This window comes from Orcinus orca, chromosome 12, assembly GCF_937001465.1.
Source record: "Orcinus orca chromosome 12, mOrcOrc1.1, whole genome shotgun sequence".
Lineage (NCBI taxonomy): Eukaryota > Metazoa > Chordata > Mammalia > Artiodactyla > Delphinidae > Orcinus > Orcinus orca.
In genome coordinates this window covers 81521730-81541851 of record NC_064570.1, presented here as the reverse complement: position 1 = coordinate 81541851, position 20122 = coordinate 81521730, and the positions used below count along the sequence as shown (strand labels likewise).

The window sequence follows — 20122 nt, the reverse complement described above, 5'->3', positions numbered from 1 at the left end:
GCCTGCACACCAGAACGAAGAGTAGCCCCCGCTCGCCACAACTAGAGAAAGCCCATGTGCAGCAACAAAGACCCAATGCAGCCAAAAATAAAGAAAATAAATTTAAAAACAAAAACCCCCACTATGCTATGCTTCTTCTTGAATAAGAAAAACACAGCAAAGAAAATGATTACAAGGGCGTGGCCTGTTTGGTGGGGGCAAAGCCAGGAGAGTGAGACGTCCAAGGAGCCAAGTAACCTGGTTATGTTTATCTTCTTTTGAAATAAGAGCCAAACTGCTCAGTTGAGGCTGAAGGCTAGGTTTGAGCCGAGAAAATATCCTATGAAACAGTGATCTAGGAATGTGGGGAGGGAATGGATTCAGAAAACCCAGTGTGATTGCTCGGCAGCACTGAAGGCCTGTTCAAGCTTAGTGATCGTGGATTTGAAGTCCGGTCCGTCAGAAGAGCTGTGTGTTCTTCCCAGCTCCATTCACCTCGTGCATACAAGTGTGGGTTAAGCAGAGAGTTAGGTTTACAAAGGTTGAGATTTCTGCGGGCAAAGATGACAGAGCAAGAGTAGTATGTGTGTCCTTAACAGGACGTGTGCAAGGGTGAGTGACAATGTGAACCGTGGAGGTTAAGGTGGGTCAGGAGGGAAGTGGGCACTTGAGGGGAAGCAGGGGACGATGAAGAGGAGTAGCATCCCGTGGGGTCAGAGGGTTGTTGAGCTGGTGGCCTTAGAGGGAGTGGGCTGGAGAGAAAGGCGGGCGTGTGAGGGGGTGTCGATTGGAATTTAAGTTACACAGGGATCGCGGTCGTTGGCCACGTAAAGGTCCAGGGTTCGAGGCAGGAGTGGGAGCCAGGAGGGCTGCAAGGCGAGAGCCCTGAGGGTCGGGAGGGAAGACGTCGGGGAGGTTTCTCACCCACAGTGATGGCTGCAGTCGTTCGGGAGGAAGTTAACCTTGAGTTAAGAGATACAGCCTTCAAGAAGTAAGGGCTTCCAGGGCTCTGTAGGGACTGCAGACAGGAGCAGAGTGCCAAGTGGTGCTGTGTGGCAACGTGGCATTCAGAGGCAGTGGAGGTGGCCATAGAGAGGAGACACAGAGGCTGTCTGCAAGCACTGGCGGGCAGCGCAGGAGCTGCAGGCCGGGCGGGAGGAGGAATGCGGAAGAGCTGGAGCCTCACCGGTGCTCTCTGAGGTGGCAGATTCTGACTTTGCATTACCTGGGCACGTTAAAAAATTTACTTTCCATTGAGAAAAATTTCTTCCTCTTCTCTGTAAGTTACAGAAGTTAAGTTTCTGATACTTGATTTCCCTTCATATATGCATGAAGGGAAAAGTTGTAAGTACGATACAAAGAACTTTCTTCCTGGACTGTTTAAGAGTAATTTGCCAACACGATGCTCCATTATCCCCAAACACCTTAGTGGGTATTTCCTCCAAACAAGAGTATTGTCCTACATAACCCAATGAAATCATCAAATTACAAAGCTAACACTGATACATTACTGCCACTTTATCCTCAGACCCACTGAAGTTTTGCTAGTTTTCCCCATAAAGTCCTTTGCAGCAAATGATCCAGTTCAGAATCATGCCTTGTAATAAGTGCTATGCCTCTTCAGTTCCCTTCGTTCTGCAATAGTTCCTCGGTCTGTCTTTGAGTCTCATGACCGTAACGCCTTTGAAGACTGGAACCCCGATAATTTGTAGAATGTCCTTCAGTTCTCATTGGTCTGTGATTTCCTCGTGGTGTGTGACAGACAGGACTATCTCAGGAGCAGTGCTGTGCTCATCTCATGTATCTCACTAGGTGACACATGACTTCTGTGTGTCCCATTAATGTGATGTTAACTTGCATCATTTAAGTCTCTGTCAGACTTCACTGTAAAGTCACTCTTTTTCCCTTCAAACTTCTGGTGTGTATGTATGTATTTATATCAGTGTGGATTTATGAATTTCTCTATTATTCAGTGCATGTTAATCCATTTCTGTCGTCATTTACTTTGACGCTCAGTTTATCCCCGCTGTGACCAGGGAAACCTCTTCAAGCTGGCTTCTCTGCCCTTTTGATGTGCCCCCTCATTCTCCTAGCACTTACTTGCTTTCTGGTATGAAAAGATGGTCCAGATGGATCTTGTCCTGTGTGTGCCCCAGCTCTGGAGTCAACCATTTCTGCAAAGCCTTGGTTCTTCTTCGTGGAGAATTGTATTAGAAACCAGTACTGGGGGCTGTGTTCTCAGGCCCTGTGAGTGGACAGAGCTCGTGAGTACATGTATATATGTATATATTTACCCATACACGAATACATTTACATGTATTCATGTAAATGTATTTACATCTGTTTTTACACCTGTTTTTCCTTATCTAAACATGTAGTAAAAACCACGAGTTCACATGAGTATTTCTACTTTTAGTCCAGTTTAGTCCAAAACCGCAGGATTCGTTTTATCTCCTTTCCATCTGTGGACCTTCTTTCCCTGAAAGGTCTCAGTAGGGCACCTGGCTCTCCTGACCCTTGGTGTGTTTTCTCACTTGATCAGCCCCTTCCATAACCAGCTCCTGTCAGTGCCTCCCTCCCTCACGATGCATTCGCCCACCTCTCGGGCTTCAGCACCTCCTGCAGCCCACGTCCCTGTGCGACACCCTCCTCACCCCACCCGGACTTGCTCAGCCCTCCTGCCAGGAGCTCCTCCTGCAGGGATATTCTCCTCCCCTCACTTGGGCTCCATTGCAGTGTATCAGGCTTCTGCCCACACCCACCTTCACCCCCCGAGAGAAGTTTCTCTCCTCCTTTTGGGACTCTGGCACCCTGTACCAGGCTGCCCCTCTGCCAGGACCCCCTCCTCCCCCACAGTCTTAGGTCCCCTCCCATGCAGTTGCCCCCTCATCTTGCTTGGGCTCCCAGTACCTTGTTCTACCTGGATTTCCCTCAGCACCTGCACAGGCTCAGACCTCAGGCCACCCCAGCAGGGACACCCACCTTACTCCAGGTGGACTCTGGTATCTCACTCTGGGCTCCCTGCCCACGGAGATGCCCACTGTGCATAGTCTCTAGATTAAACATCTCCAGGTTCTTTCCCATCATGTTATTTCTGGAGGATTGAGTAATAAGACAGCAAGTGGGCTGTTGGGATGACCTGACACCCAACAGCCCAGAGGTGGACCACACTTTGCAGGTAAAGGACACAGTTTTCCGTGATACTGCTCTCACCTCAGATCCCAGCTGCAACTTGAGGATCCATAGGCTACCCTTGCTTCTGATCACATGGCTACAAACTGGGAGTTACTAATTACCCGCTCAGGTTCAGTAATTCACGAGAACAACTCACAGAACTCAGGAAAGCACTCTGCTTATTATTAAAGTTTTGTTATAGCAAAGGGATACAAATCAGAGCCATCCAAAAGAACAGGTGCACAGCGCCAGGTCTGGGAGGGTCCCAGATTTGTGAAGTCCATTGTCATCCCCCCAAGGGGTCAGGATGCATTACCCACCCAGAAAAATCTATGTATTACAATGTAGAGAGTATCACCAACCAGAGAAGCCACCCCAAGCCTCAGTGTCCAGAGTTTTTATTGGTGTTTCATTACATAGATGTGGTTGATTGAATCATCACCCACATGGCTCAGTCTCCAGCCCCCTTCCCTGCCCTGAAGGTTGGGCTTACAGCATGTGGCTCAAAACCCCAAATTTCCAATCACATGGTTGGTCTCACTGGTGTGGCCAGCCCCCGTCCTGAGTCATCTCCTTACCGTAAACTGTCTGGGCCACCATGAATAACAGAGACACTCCTGTCATTGGGAAATTCTAAGGATTTAGAGGCTAACTCTCAGGAATTAGGGACAAAAACCAACCAAATTCTTTATTCCAAGAGTTTAGAGTTTAGTTTACTTCCCAGGAAGCAGGACAAAAGCCAACCAGATTCTTCACTAGGCAGCTATGGAAAACTAAATTGCTTTCTTCTGTGGTATACAGATCAACTGTTCAGTCTTAAAATATCTACCTTGAGATTTCTCATTTACCTTCTCAGATTAAGTTGTATAAGAGTTCTGTAATGGTTATAAGGTACTTATTTACTCATTTTTTTAAACAAATATTTTTTAAATTTATTTGCTTATTTACTTTTGGCTGCATTGGGTCTTCGTTGCTGTGTGCGGGCTTTTCTCTCATTGCAGCGAGCGGAGGCTGCTCTTCGTTGCGGTGCGCGGGCTTCTCACTGTGGTGGCTTCTCTTGTTATGGAGCATGGCCTCTAGGCGCTCAGGCTTCAGTAGTTGTGGCACACAGGCTCAGTAGTTGTGCCTCGCGGACTCTAGAGCACAGGCTCAGTAGTTGTGGCACACGGGCTTAGTTGCTCCGCGGCATGTGGGATCTTCCCAGACCAGGGCTCAAACCTGTGTCTCCTGCATTGGCAGGCAGATTATTAACCCCTGCACCACCAGGGAAGCCATATTTATTCATTTTTTATCATAGTAATTAATAAACTTTCAGAAATGTTCTAATACTGCTATATAAAATCATGGCATTGGAGTAATATAATCAAATGTATGGTAAAGTAAAAGTATAATTGTATTTTTCCTTTTACCTGTCAGTTACATATCTTATCTGTTTTAGGTATGACTTTAGCCTTTCCAGCTTCAGTTCATGATTCTCTGATTTGCAGTAAAACATTTCAAATTCTATATAAAAATGAGGAAGTTGTTTTAAACGATGTCATGATCTTCAAAGTTAAAATGTTGTTGGATGAAAAAAAGGTAAACATTTCTTCATATATATTTAGATAAATATTTTTTGTAAAGGCTCAAGGCATATTTCTAACTTTCTATAAAATATTCAAAAGGCAGCTCATAGTATAATTTCTCTTCAGATTGAAGAAACCCTTGAGGAAATGAATTTTCTGTTATCCTTGGATCTGCACTTCACAGATGGAGATTATTCGTAAGTAGGCTAATCAAACAGTTAAAAATCGTAAGTTACTCATGACTGTTATCTATCTGTATTAGAGTCCCCATTTTCTTCTTAGAACCCAGCCTACCCCCTTCTTTATTTTGGACTCCTTCTCCCTTCTGGGAGAGTCTCATGGGAATGGTTAGGCCTACTTTTTTGTGCCCATGCTGATTCCATGAGCTCCAGGTAGCAAAGTCAGACGACTTGAAGAAACATGAAACAATTTCCTAGACTCTAGAAATTGCACAGTTGATACAATACCACTGCCTTGAGGCATTTAAACACAACCGAGCTCTATTCCACTGCATCACTGGCTTATCTTTCTTGGTGGCATGAGTGATGCCACCTTCAGGTGGGACTCTCTTGATATTCAGAGAGTTATCAAGACTGATGACTCTTAGACTTAACAGTTGTTTCCAGAGTCCATGAAGTTTTAGGACTGGCTACCCTGAACTTGTCCACACATCCGGACATACAGTCATACATTTTAGGGACAAACTGTGCTTGTATTCATTTAAAACAAGAATCAGAGATCCATTTTACTATTTTACTTTCGTGGGGTTGTTTTTCATTTCAAATGTACCTGTAGAAATACTTCTTGAAAATTGTATATAAATTCAGACTACATGTGGGATAAATGTCTAAGCAGTTACATTTCTCAAAGGTCTGCTTGTGAGATGTCATCTTTACTACCATGGAGGAATAAGAATTTTTTACGTGGTGGCTACTCCTCCTCTGTAATACTTGTTTATTGCAGGGAATTCCTTGAGGGGTTCTTTTTTAAAAGAAGTCAATTCTATAAGTGGAGTAAGCTGAAATGAGTAAATAGTTAATTAGCTGTAGGTAATTATAATGTACATATTGGTTAAAAATAGATATATATTTGGACATATTTTCATGGCATTGTTTCAATTTTTGTATGTGTAAATCTAATGACAGATTAAATATCTGTAATAAAATATATACCAATTATTGATACCTGCTTATTTTTGAGCAATACTTAATAACAAAATTTTGTACCATAAAAACAATTTTAAGCACCTTTTGGGATTTAGCACAATAGGATTTGACCTACACTGTACTGCAACTTTATTATAAACAGTATTCCCTATGGAGTAAAATTTTAAGATGAGAGTATTTCCTAAAGTATCAAAAAGGACTCGTTTTGTAGGGGCATTAGTGAAAAACAGTCCATTAACATGGAAACTGTAAGTATAGTTAGAAAACTAGAAGATCTGGTTATTTTCTTACTGTTAGATTTCATATTACTGTCTAATGCAAATGTGATGCTTTAAAAATTATTCTCATTCTGTTTTTAAAAAATAATTAAGTAATTAAAGGTTTTGATAGTTTAAACTATGCTACAAAATGTTTGCCTTTACTAAATTTTCGTACTAATAAGCAAATATGTTGCTTTTTATAGGGCAGATGATCTGAACGCCTTGCAGCTAATAAGCAGCCGAACACTGAAGCTGCACTTTAGCCTCCAAAGAGGCCTCCATCACCATGTCAATGTCATGTTTGATTACTTCCACCTTTCTGTCGTGTCTGTGACAGTCCATGCGTCGTTGGTTGCACTACACCAGCCACTAATAAGGTAAATGTAACCACTTTCCCGCTCCTTAATTACATAGTATCTTTTACTTTTATAATGAAAACATATACTTTGATAAAGGTAACTGAAATAGGAATTTCTAAAGTCACACTTACTTAATAAACACTTTCATTTTTATACTAAAGTATTAATAAAATATAAGAGCATGGGAACATTAGATTGATGACTTTTTTATTACAAAAATATGGAGCATTCTTTGTCAAATAAACTGACCAAGAAAAGTAATGCAATATGGAAATAACCATACAGCATTGTTTAGTCTGCACCTCTGTTTTTATGCAATGCTGACTGTAACTATTCATTCTCTGGGAAAGTGTATTCATTTTTTCATAGTTTTTGTGTCTTTTCTCTAGACTAATTTATCTTCTTAAATCTATACAGTAATTCTTGTTTTCTAAGTTATTAACCAATTTTATGGATCTTTACTCAGTAAGCAGTTTTAAACTATGTCATGTTAGCCTAAAGGTACATGATATTCTGGATCATAATAAATTCATTGGGATAATTATTTTTTCTGCTCTCTTCCATGGGGAGATGGGTTGTCTTTCATTAATGTAAGAATACAGTTCAAGCTCTTTAGTTCTTACAATAAGACATCATCCTTGTGGCATGGGTAACAGATAGACACTTTTAAATCAGTAACTTATGTGAAAAGGCTCCAAATTGACTTGACTTCTGAACTACTTTACAATTTCTGATGCAAATTTTATTCCAGCAACTGATGTTAGGGATGATGCTTAAGGGTTATAATGTTAAACTGACTTATCAGAAAACTAAGTAGGTGATTTTGTAGAATTACCTACTTCAGAATTTATAGAAAACCAAGACAATGTAACATATTTCCCCCAAGTAACAGCCTGTTGCATGTCTTTACGTTGCTGTAAAAATTGTGAGCCGCATTTCCCCTGTGTTGTCCCGTGATGTCTTTAGAGCATGGGGCCAGGAAGAAGTCTCTTTCTCCTGATGGCCTGCTTTGCCTTCCTTATTCTGTAGTAAGATCTGGAGCTAGTTGTTTTGCCATTTTTGTCTTTCCTGTTAGACCTTTGAGAGCTTGTTCTCAGTTGCTATAACTTTTGTACACAGGAAAGTGTTCCTATGATTATATATAATTTTATTATAAACTTACTCAAAACAATTTTAGATGTTGATTAAATAAATTAATTTTTAACAGCATGATAACTCAATGAAAATTCTTTGACAGGAAAGTATGTTTTTTAGAAGTATAACTTTCGAATAAGTAGTATACAATATTACTTTTATATGAATAGCCTGTTAGGTTTTAATGCTAAAAGTTTTTAATCTGTTTATAAAATACATTCCAGTATTTTTCCGAATTTCTTAGTTTTGTAATTTCAGTAAGAATCCCTAACGAAGCTATTTCAAGCATTCCTTTTTCTTTATAACAATGGCTTCATTTCTTTTCGGAAGAAATGCGCAAACAGTCCCTAGCGGTTAGCTCGGGTTATCACTGCTGCTCTCTAATCGCTGAGTACGGAGAGCTCATCCTGGTGACTCAGTGCGATTCCTCCTGCGGTACTGCAGCTCTTGCACAGACTGGTGGGGACAGGCGGCTCATCTCCTAGAGACCGTTCACTGCAAGGAGAGGACATTTTTGGCTCAGAATCAGAAGCCAAGAGGACTAGCTGTTGGCTCTGGTTGGCGATGGGAGAAGAGACTGAGGTGCCTGTGACAACTGGGGTTGCTGCTCTTTCCGTCACTGCCCTGGGCTCTGATGTCCCCTCTCTCGCTGCTAGAGCTGTGCCCTTCTTTGCCTGTAAAGGAGAGGGTCGGGAAGGAAAGCAAGGCAAGGGGAAGGAAGGCTTTTTGCTGGTGGTACGCTGGTAGAAGGGTCCTGTTAACGGTAGTGTTCCTCACTATTTATGCTTCTATAAATGCAGGGTTTCTCCTGGAGTTTTGTTATAGCTGGACTTTTTAGTCCTCTAAACTAGATGAAAAAATTTTTAGCTTACAGTATTACATATTTAAACGTTATTATTATTATTTTAATTTCTTCAGTAGTTGTGGTGCGTGGGCTCAGTAGTTGTGGCTCACGGGCTCTAGAGCGCAGGCTCAGTAGTTGTGGCACACGGGCTTAGTTGCTCTGCGGCATGTGCGATCTTCCCGGACCAGGGCTCGAACCCGTGTCCCCTGCATTGGCAGGCAAATTCTTAACCACTGCGCCACCAGGGAAGTCCCTAAATGTTATATTTATATAAAACAATTTCTATGATCAACCCAACTATAGACATTAAATCAATGAGTTAATGTAACGGAGGTTAGGATTTTTCTTTGCTTGTTTTTTGTATAACTTGTTTCTTATACTTGATTTTTTTCAATATAGCTTCTTCGGCTCAATTTTTTTTTTTTAAGGCTCAATTTTAAGAAACACTTCATAGCAAGTGGTATTTACCAATGACTTGCAACACCCTCGTTGCTAGGATCTAGATATTTCATTTTTGCAAAGCAAATTCATTTTGCAAATGAAGGCTGCTCTCTGCTTATGGTACATTTGATTTACTTTCCTGTCTTTTCCCTTTTGCCAAACTGCCAACCAGTCAAATGCTTTGGCCTTCTTATAGTTAGCCAGTACTTTATCTCAAATTCTTAAAGGAAAAATTGTAAAGTTACTTTAAGAAGAGTTTAGAAATCATAGCCTTGCAAATCCCTTGCTTTTTATTCTGCCCCTCTAAGACTTTCTTTTGTAAACATTTAACTTAACACTATAAATAGACTCTTATGACAATAATAATGTGATGCTTGTTCCTCCAGCTTTCCTCGCCCTGTGAAGACTACTTGGTTAAACAGAAATGCACCAGCACAAAACAAAGATTCTGTGATTCCTACTCTTGAAAGTGTGGTCTTTGGTATTAACTACACAAAACAGTTATCACCAGACGTAAGAACTGATATGTTTATAAATTCTCTTTTCTCTCTTACTTTGAATGAAATTTGTTTTAACTGTTATGTTTGTGAATGTGATCATTCTTTTGTTCATTATTTGAGATCAACAACTTACAGATCTAATTAAATATGATCTTAACAAATTGGTTGGTTCCAGTTGTTTTTTTGAAAACGAACCTGATACCTCAAGATTTTACAAGACTTAATGGATAGAGACCTTTGACAGCCGGGGTCTTTTTTATTACTTACTCTCTCCCCCTGCTCCCTTCACACAACTGGTAGAATCATTTTTGCAAAGGTGCTTGTAAAGAGTCACTGCCAGAGTTGAGACCCAGAGTTGAGACCCAGCAGTATGAATACAGCCATTACTCCCCTGAAAGAAAAGGGGGCTCAGACTACAAAAGTGGAGTACCACTCAGTCGAAGTTTCCTGTGTTTAAATTACTTGTATGAATGAGAACAACTCCCTAAGATATTGCTAGATTTCTTATCCGTTTTAGAATTAACTGTGATTTGTAAGTCCTTTATTTTTCTAAGCTTCAAGGGTGCTATTTTTAGACTCTTGGTTACTAACAGTGTGTCCCAAATCGACTCCTTGTTTAGGGCTTCAGCTTCGTCATTGCAGACTCCTTCCTGCGTCACGCCTACCGTTTCCATTACACCCTCTGCGCCACCCTCCTGCTGGCCTTCAAGGGGCTGCACAGCTACTTCATTACGGTAACGGAAGAGCTTCCCTCTTGTCAGAAACTAGAACTGGGTATGTTGAAAGTAGCCAGACCTCTGCTTTAGTTCAAGGCACTCTCTTCATTCTCATATTGCTAGTTATCAGCTTGGCCATAGTTCCTGTACTAAAACCAAGTTTATGTGCTTCACTTTTGCTTCTCTCTCAACTTCATCTTTTTCAATCTTTGATAATTACTTTCTGAAATTAAAAAAAACTGTATGATATTGAGAAATAATTTCTTGGTGCTAAGTTTGAAATGAGTCTTTTGGTAGATTTTTTTGAACAGTATGTCAATATTACTACTTCTCTTAGAATACAAGCAGAAAGCTTACTAGAAAACAAATGTAATTATCCATAGAATTATTAGATAGGGAAGAGAAATTAGATAGATTAGGTAACATAAATTAAATCCATACTTCCAAATATTTAACAGTCTAAGCAGATTGTAGGTACTTGGGACCTTTGTTTTTAAATATGTTTGGTGTTTTGTTTTGTTTTGTTTTGTTTTGCGGTACGTGGACCTGTCACTGCTGTGGCCTCTCCCGTTGCGGAGCACAGGCTCAGCGGCCCATGGCTCACGGACCCAGCCGCTCCGCGGCATGTGGGATCCTCCCGGACCGGGGCACAAACCCGCGTCCCCTGCATCGGCAGGCGGACCCTCAACCACTGCGCCACCAGGGAAGCCCCATATGTTTGGTTTTAAGTGATCTCAGATCTTATTTCTTTTATTTCATTTCAGAAAATAATAACATTACTCAGTTTTAACATTCTGAAAATTTTTCAAATAATTTTAAAACACTAGTCTTTGGTTTTTGTCTGACATTAATATCTGCATGTATATTGTAATACACAATAAAAAATCATATTGCCTTGATTTTGTATACCACTTGTAGTTTGCAAAATACATATATCACTTCACAGAAGATAAATTATTGAGATTTGCAAAAATGTTTTTATTCAGACATTTTATGAAAGTTTTATAAGCTTTTACTTTCAAATATCAGCTAATAGCTCATCATAAAAAGCACATTTTAATTCTCTTTAGAATAAATTATTTTTATCATTACATACTTGAATAAATCAGAAATTACTTTTTAAATTTTACTGAAATTAATCACTGTTCTTATTTCTTTGTTCCTCAAGGATCTGTCTTTTAACAATATTGATGCACTATCAAAAATAGTTACTGAAAATAATTCTTGGGTTTGAGACTAATTAGCCCGTTTTTATAACTGCCTGTCTTGAGATACAAAAGAATTGTAAGAAAGTGATCTGTACCTCACTGAAGTTCAGCTGTGAGAACAGGCTGGCTGTTGTACCACTGCCTGTCAGCAGATGCTCCCACGGGTTGGATTAATTTCATTATCAGTCAGTTGAGTGCACACTTTTCCTGACTTGACTAGAAACAGATATCATTCCGTTGACTATTTAGAATGTTTAATTCAAGGATCCCAATGTATCCCCAGTTTTACAAGCAGTAGGAAAATGTTTGTTCTTTCTTGCTCATGTATTCTTCCTCAAGTCAAAAATGGTAGTACGGAAACCTTTTGATTACTATTCTCTGGAATATTCTTTTTCCTTGCTGTTTCATGTACTTAGAATCTTCTGTTTCCCTTAGGAAAATCCTTTAAGAGACCACTGCCTCAAATGTAAACTTCTAAAAATGTTCTTTTTTGAAAATGAAAGAATTGTTTGTAGAATAGAGCTAATTTAAGCTATCACTAATCCTCTATTAATGGAAAAATTATGCTTCATGTATTTTTTAATTTGGTTCTTTGGGATTCAAACACATTTTCTTAGGAGAACTATATGATACATTTTGGTTAACTTAGGTTTAATGGTCAGACCACAAAACTATTAAACCATAATGTTAATGAAGGGCGATACCATGTTACTGAAAAGTAGTGGTATGACACAGAAACCACGTGGAATGGCATTTCTATAGGAGAATCTGTTAGTAGTTTGGATGTTGAATTCGTGGAGCATCATCGTGTAGTGCTCAGCACTGCATGTGCATGTGTGCACCATTGCTGTCACTTACTACCTGTAAGTAACTGGGACTGTTTATGCAAACTGGTTTCCATTCTAAGGGCAGGAGGATTGAAGGGGTCCAGATGTGCTGAATGCATCAGGAAGGGAAGAGGAGGGCATCCAGAAAGCAGAAGGCGTGAGGAAGCTCCACAAGGAAAACTGGTTAACGGAGGAATTCCTTCGGGCTGAGCAAAGTGCTGAGGAAAGAGCAGGCCTCTTCTAGGTCTTTGAAGAGCTTTGACATCCCCTTTCCCTTAATAAGGAGTCAGTTCAGCACTGAGAGAGACAGGAGAGACTCCCACAGCTGGGTGCGGTTCTTGTGGGTTAGTACAGAGAGCCCTGTCTGAGGTGGGCCTGTCCATGCTGCGTGCACGGAATTTTCAGAGTTTTAACGTGTAATGTTTCCGAATGGAAAAACACTTGAACCACATTTTAACTTATAAAAAAATATTTCTGTACAAAAGGAAATAATGTTTAAAGGAAACAAGCATCTCTTTTCAAAGGCAAAGATTTATTTCAAATAGCTTAGACAGTATTAGCACTAATTTATCTAACTTCAGTATGATAATTCATTTATTTATAAGATTTTTAACTTTGGAGTAAGGATGGCTTTTATGGCATATATGTTTTACTTTGGGCTTATGAATATAATGTAGAAAATATCATAATTAAAAGAGCCCTTATGTTTAATTTCAGGAGTCAGTTACTAAATGAATATCAATTTTATTCCAAATTATTTGCTTAAAATATTTTATCAGAAAATAAAATTCTAAAGCAAACCCCTAGACTTCAGTTTCAAATAAGTAAATAATAGTGGTAGAATAAAATTATTAGTACCTTACACATGGTGTTTACTCAAAATATATTTGTTGAATGGATGAATGAATGAAATAGCACAATACAGTTTTTGTTGATAATTGAAAAGTACATAAACATCAGCACATACTTTATAGTAGTTTCCTAGGGATTTTTAAATTCAAGATTCATCTTCAGTAAATATTTATCAGTGATACTTTGTGTTATTCTTAAACTTTTCATTATTTATATTTTCTATTTATTGTGAATTTTAGTTTATTCTTGAATGCATATTCTAGGAAAACATCTAAAAATATTATTAACTATTCAAAAAAAACTATTGCATATTCTGAACTATTAACATTGTTTATTTTTATCCTAGCAAAATTAGATTGTAGGCACTAGATAATATTTCTGTAAAACGCTGTTGACTAAACATCATTATATTCACCAGTTTTAGTAAGTTTGTAAAGTAGTTCTTGATTAGAGGATGTATTCTATTTCCTTCTACTATTTAGCACTTTTCTTGAGTTTTCAAATATGTATATATTTAAAAGTCTTAAATTCCACCATGGTGTGTGAGGAGTGTATCTAAACTCTATTCCCTTTTTAAAAATAATGCCTTGAATTCTGTTCTGCTTGTGTCTTTTTCTTTTCTCGTAGATGAATGATGTACATTTTTTTGATGACATACAGTTAAATATTGGTTTGGTGCAAGGAACCCTTACTGAAAATGGGTGTCAGGGATTCTGGAATCTAGGCTTTACCAAGTCTTGTAACCTTTTGGGGCCCCGGTCTCTACACTTGTAAAGGCAGGGGGTTGACCTCGCTGATCTCTGAGACCCCTGCCAACTATAAAGTTCTGAGTTTAAGAAACTAAAACATAAAAATAATATTGGATTATGAAATGTTGAGTGGCACATACACTTAAATAGAGAAAAGAACAAAGTAACATAAACGTGAATGTACATCATTTGTAATTCTAATAAGCTAATTAACTAACTGAAAGATTTTGCTTTAGTGTTCTAATCTAACTGCACTATCACATCAATACTAAAACTATTAATAACAAATTGGAAAATTCTAATAAATTTTATTGTAAAAGGAGTATAGTAACTAGTGCTGTGTGCAATCCTTATAACTAGCCAAGGCCAACATGCAGGTCCTTTATGAGCGCCTTCTCAGAAGAAAACAGCCACCAACCCAGAAAGACACCTGTCTAGGTACGTTTACAAATAGGTTAAGTAAATAATCCCTTTTAATTAGCAGGAAACTTTGCTTTAAATTAGTGTCAAATTTCATAAATATGTATTTCTTAATATTGTATGTTCCTACCACCCTTATGTAAGAACTTACTATTAGAATCAATTTGGTTTGTAGATAAGCTTTGGTTAATTTGTAATTAATTTTAATATTGAAGTTTTAAAACTGGAAATGTTAAATGCAAAGATTTCTTTGGCTTTTAACATATTCATTTTAGAGTTCCTACAAAGAGCACTTTTTGGAAACCATGTTCATTGCCAGAATTTGTTGGTTTAATGGTAATGCCTTAAATTTGTTCAAAGTCAGTTTGTCTTTGGATAGGGCTAAGGTTAATAAAATGTGGTTTAAAAACTGAAGCTAATTTCATGCATTACAGAAGTAAAGAGAGAAGCATCTTTAGTATCTGGCTTTGTTTTTTGAGTCAATTTGTATTTATTTTTTATTGTTCTAAGTTTAAAAAGCAAAATACAGTAATATCAAGTCGCCACTATCCAGATATGTTACACATTTGAAAGGAAATATTGCGATCTCATTATTTTATTGATATATTTCCCTATATGTTATAGACTTTTGTTCTTGAATAGCAATAGTACTTAATTTATTATCTTTCCATAAGTATACTGAAAGTTTTTACTTGGTGTTGAATAGACCATCACTATTACATTTTTTAAAAGTTACTAAAAGCTGTAGAAATAAAAAATAAAATTAAATCACAGCATTTGTTTCTCAGTTTTCGGAAGTATGGACAAAAGGAAATTAAGGAGCCAAAATCTTTCTCCACATTTCTCAAATGAAAACTAGCCCAGAAATACTTAAATTGTGTCAGTTTTCACTAAAACTGTGAAGTGAGAAACTTATCTTGTTATCAGGAAGGAAAAAAGAAAGGTTGAAGATTTATTTATGATCATTATTTTAGAATATAATTTTATATTCTCATTAAGTAACTTAACTATAAAATTGAAGAATTCATGGTGTGAAACAGTCATTTATGACATGTTTTAGTGGTCTTTTTAGCAATAAAAATATACTTCTCATTAACTATTGTATTGTCAGCCTATCAGTTTAGATGTAAGCATGCTAAATAATTTTTAAAAACGCTGCTCATATAATAAGGCCTATATAAAGAAGGGCCCAGTATTTGGTTGAGTGGGAAAAGACTTGATTCGAAACTAAAACATAGTGAAGTTCGTTAATAACACTTTTTTTGAGATATCTTTCATCCTTAACTCCTAGCAGTGTATTGGTATTATCTGAACTATGCTATGAATATCTGTTGAATGAATGAGGAGATGAGAGGGTGGATAGATTTAGAAGATAAATTTAAGATACATTTACCTTTCGACTTAGCAACTCCATTTTTGTTCATCTGTAGCACGGAAAGGAGTACTCGTATGTAATGGTATATGTGCACGCACATTGATCACAGTATTCTTAGTGGCAAAACACTGAAAACAAAGATAAATGCCCATCATTCAGCAAAGAATGGACTTTGAGGTACCCACACCAAGGGATATTGTGCAGCCATTTGAAAAAAGTGCTTTAGGGCTGCATATCCCATTTACATGGAGTAGTGCTGAGAGAAAAAAAGCAAATCGCAGCACGTTTGTAAAATACACCCATTTTTGGAAAGCAGTGACTCCAGATCTCATATATGTATATATTTGAAAATATGGAAGGATGTGTTCTAAGCTGCCACCTTCAATTAGCAGGAGGAGCCAAGGTAAAACAAAGTGTGTAGGGAGCTCCCTGGTGGCCTAGTGGTTAGGATTCCAGGCTTTCGCTGCCACGGCCTGGGTTCAGTCCCTGGTTGGGGAACTGAGATCACACCGCATGGCGCTGCCGAAAAGAAAACTTGTAAGAAAATAACCTGTATACGTTTCTATACAGTTGTATAAATAGATATATAGGCATTTTTAAAGGAAAAATTAATTGAACTCAGTTAAAATCCTAAATGATGTTGAAATCATTTCATCTCAAAGGTTTTGAAGTTAAGTTTAGCATTTAAGCATCCCTGAAGGTGTTTGCATTGAAGTAGCTCTCACGAGCCACAATGCAAATGGACCAGTTTCTGCACTTAGGCTCTTGTATGTAAAGATGAGAAAAGTGTATCAAAACTCTAAAAAGTTTATTTTCATTTTTTAAAAATTCATAGGTAGGATATGTAACCTACTAAGACCAATTTTGCTGATTTTCTTCTATCAAAGGAAAACATCATGAGTGATGTGAAAACATGTGATGATGTTGGCATATGGAAGTTATGATTTTAATACAGGGTCTGCCAGATTTTTTCTTTTTTTTTGGAAAACCTAACACTAGAAGCCACTGATTTACCTGACTGTGAAATGATTTTTGAAATCTCAGCAGATTTCTTTAGTTATCAGTGGGTTATTTATATATTTGGTGAATTCCAAAACATTTGTGTGTCCTCCTGGTTTTAGTTACCAACAGAGTGTTTGTTGTTCCCATCATAGCTTGGTTGTGTTCAGCACATCAGTGTAACTGCTTATTTTATCAAATTTAAATGTTTATCATTCTTTTTATCAACTAGTAAACATTCAGTATACCTTACGAGACAGTGAGCTGATGAATGAATTCAAGGATGTCACAGAATGTATTCTTGCTTTTGTGTGAGAATGATCAGTTAAACTCCCTTAGAGCCACACGATTATGGAATGTTGTGTGCTGACGCTATGCTGTTAGAGTTCTCTTAGGAGAACTCATTTTAGTTTGATTTCTGAAGAAAAACTGAGTATATCTAAACATGATATTTCAGGCTTTAGCGAAATGTATTCCCTGCAAAAAGTAACTAATAAGTCTTCTATTCTGTTAGTTTCTGTACTCCTTTGTAAATATTACCATTTTGATTGTAAATTAATCTGCACCCCCCTTTGTAAATGGTTGTAGCATACATTAAATAAGTCAGGATTATATGGGAAAAAATTGCCTCGGTTTTAGACTGTCTGATAGACAACTGAATTTATTAAACTAAAATAGAAACTTACTTTTTGTCGGAAAGGATTTTGTCATTCATTTTCATTAAACAGCTTATATTCCAGGCATGCTTTATATATGTTTTGGTTATAAAAATTATTTTGACTTGAACTATTAGCTACTGTAAAAAGCGGAGCTTTTGTAAAAAGTGAAGCATGTACATATGTAATACAAAATACTAAGATCACTGGAATTTATAATATGTGAAGTGCAATAAAACCTTAGTTGTATGTTTTATCTTTTCTGTGGTGCAGTTGTGCAAGTTACTTGAGGTATATAGTCAGTAGTTCCTTGACAGTGTTAGCCTCTTATGAGAACAGAAACCCGCTACTTAATACAGGCATACCTCACTTTATTGCACTTCACGGATACTGTGTTTTCCACAAATTGAAGATTTATGGCAACCCTATGGCAAGCAAGTCTGTTGGCAGCATTTTTCCCAACAGCATTTGCTCATTTTGTGTCTGTATCACATTTTGGTAGTTCTCTCACTATTTCAAGCTTTTTCATTATTATCATTATTTTAGTATGGTGATCTGTGATCAGTGATTTTTTATGTTACTATTGCAAAAAGAGTACAATTCACTGAAGGCTCAGATAATGGTTGGCATTTTTTTAGCAATAAAATATTTTTAAATTAAGGTATGTACATTGTTTTTTAGACATAATGCTATTGCACACTTAATAGACTACAGTATAGTATAAATGTAACTTTTATATGCACTGGGGAACCAGAAAATTCATGTAATTAGCTTTATTGCAGTTTTCACTCTTTTGCAGTGGTCTGGAACTGAACTGCAATATTTTCGAGGTATGCCTGTAATCAGAACATAGAATTTACTAATTATCACATTACCTGCATGATTAATGTGTTTAGAAAAATATATTACATTGAAATTTAACTCATTTAATATAGTCCTATATTTTGCAAACTTCTGGTTTTTTAAAGGTAATTTAATTTATTTCTATAATTTCAAAAACAGTTTACAGATCTAACATTGAGATACTTCCTCCAATTACTCTTTACTCCTTTCAGAGGAAATGGATGTGGAAGCGCGACTTACTGAATTATGTGAAGAAGTCAAGGTACTTGCATTTTTAAAATTCACGTTACCAAGTTATTTGAGTGGATTCTGTTTTCTAAGTATTTTATTGAACAAAATATTAATTATTTATCCTTTCTAAAATGCAAAGATAAAATTGTTGATCTAGGTAGAAACACAACTTACTTGATCAAACAACATTTGACTTGAACGTGAAGTTAAATTAACTTTAAAATGTATATTATTGTGCATATAAATGAAATAGCAAAGACAATTAACTGATCAGAAGTGTCCTTTTTCTCTTATTAGTTCACTCAAAGAATTTCTGGAAAAATTTTTTTAAGCATTACTTAAACTTACATACTTTTGTAAAGTGATATTGTTTAGAAATGAAAGTTTGTTTTATTTCAAGAGATCAGTTTGTCTCAGACCATTTTTCCACTAGTTCATTCTTGCAATTAAATTGAATAGATTTTTATTTTTCCTTTTTCTTCCCCATGGAACTAAGTGTTTTGACTATTTTAGGATCCCTATGTATTTCACTCTTATTTAGCTACGTTAATGGAAGAAATCGGAGACATGAATCAAACAAAAATATATTGACTTCGGGTTGTATTTCTGTATGTAAATTTAAATGAGGACTTGACCCCTTTGGAAAAGGTATTTACCTTCTCCTTGTAAAATTATACATAGGCAGGAGCACTAACGTCATTATAATAGTTGCCCCAAAGAATTATATATGCTTAGAAATAATCTTAATAAGATGTTTGTGATTAATATGGAAAAAAAATACAGTGTTTCACTGACATATTAAAGGAAATTTGGATGAATAAACATTTATGATACTCCCAGACAGAAAGGTGAATGATCTCTGAAAGATCCAGTTTTTCTCAAGTTAATAATATTAATGTGTCTGTATCAAAATACTGTTGGAAACTTTAAACTTATGTTAAAGAAAGATAAGGATGACTAAGAAAAACTTTTGAATAATAATAATATAGAGGGACTTGCCCAAGTGGATGCTAACATATATATATATAAAACTACAGTTATGGAAATAGAGTAGGACTTCTCTAAAAGACTAGAAAGACAAATCAATGAAACTAAATAGCACTGAAACAGTCACTAAATATGTTTAAGAATTGAATATATGATAAAATACCGGGTTACATAAATAGTGTGGTAAAATACCATACTATAGAAGAAAATTCTAAATGGACTTGAAGAGTTAAATGTCCAGAAAAATTTGGAAGATAAATTTACATATACATGTATATATAAACAATCTGATCTTAGGATATGAAATAACTTTTTCAGAGTAATAGTATAAAAGACAAAATAAGGTATTGATGATTTGAAACTTCTTTAAAACAAAATAAAATATAAATAAAGTTGAAAGGAAGCAATAAACTGGAAGAAAATATTTGCAATACTTAAAAGTGGCAAATGATTAATACTCACAATATATAAAGAGGTCCTATGCATCAGTTTCAAAACACCCCCCGGGAAAAAGGGATGTGCATAGAGGCAATGTACAAAATGCAGTTCTTAGCAGAACAAGTTGGCTACATAGGTGACACTAAGTCTTACTGAAAACCAGGGAAATGCATATTTAAACAATAAAAGGGTTTTTTGACCATGAAATTTGCAAAAATGAAAGTGACTGCTAATCTGCATTGTTGATAAGGGTGTAGGGAAACTAGTATCTGCCTGTGCTGTTGGTGAGGGTAGAAACTGGTACATTTTTTAGGTCACTTCATCAGTCTATTCTGAAAACATCTATTAAAACACATGCTCTGCCACAAAACAGTTTTTATTTAGGAATCTGTCCCGCAG

The 20122-nt window shown here is 36.9% G+C and overlaps 1 protein-coding gene across 17 annotated transcripts in view; it reads left to right on the top strand.

Annotated features, from left to right (window-relative positions):
• The window catches only part of FAM135A (family with sequence similarity 135 member A), a 123645-nt gene that overhangs the window by 54402 nt on the left and 49121 nt on the right, over nucleotides 1-20122 (top strand). For 11 of the 17 annotated variants that reach the window (XR_004483458.2, XM_033428700.2, XM_033428701.2 and 8 more), the window contains 7 exons: nucleotides 4592-4731; nucleotides 4845-4915; nucleotides 6348-6521; nucleotides 9309-9435; nucleotides 10043-10196; nucleotides 14135-14212; nucleotides 18280-18329. Coding sequence is in view for 16 of the 17 variants with exons in the window: in XM_033428700.2 (XP_033284591.1) it covers nucleotides 4592-4731; nucleotides 4845-4915; nucleotides 6348-6521; nucleotides 9309-9435; nucleotides 10043-10196; nucleotides 14135-14212; nucleotides 18280-18329 (794 nt within the window). In the remaining variant the exon portion in view is untranslated. Of the gene's footprint in view, nucleotides 1-4591; nucleotides 4732-4844; nucleotides 4916-6347; nucleotides 6522-9308; nucleotides 9436-10042; nucleotides 10197-14128; nucleotides 14213-18226; nucleotides 18330-20122 lie in introns of those variants that run through there. The other 6 variants (XM_033428712.2, XM_033428702.2, XM_033428705.2 and 3 more) reach the window with 3 other exon arrangements.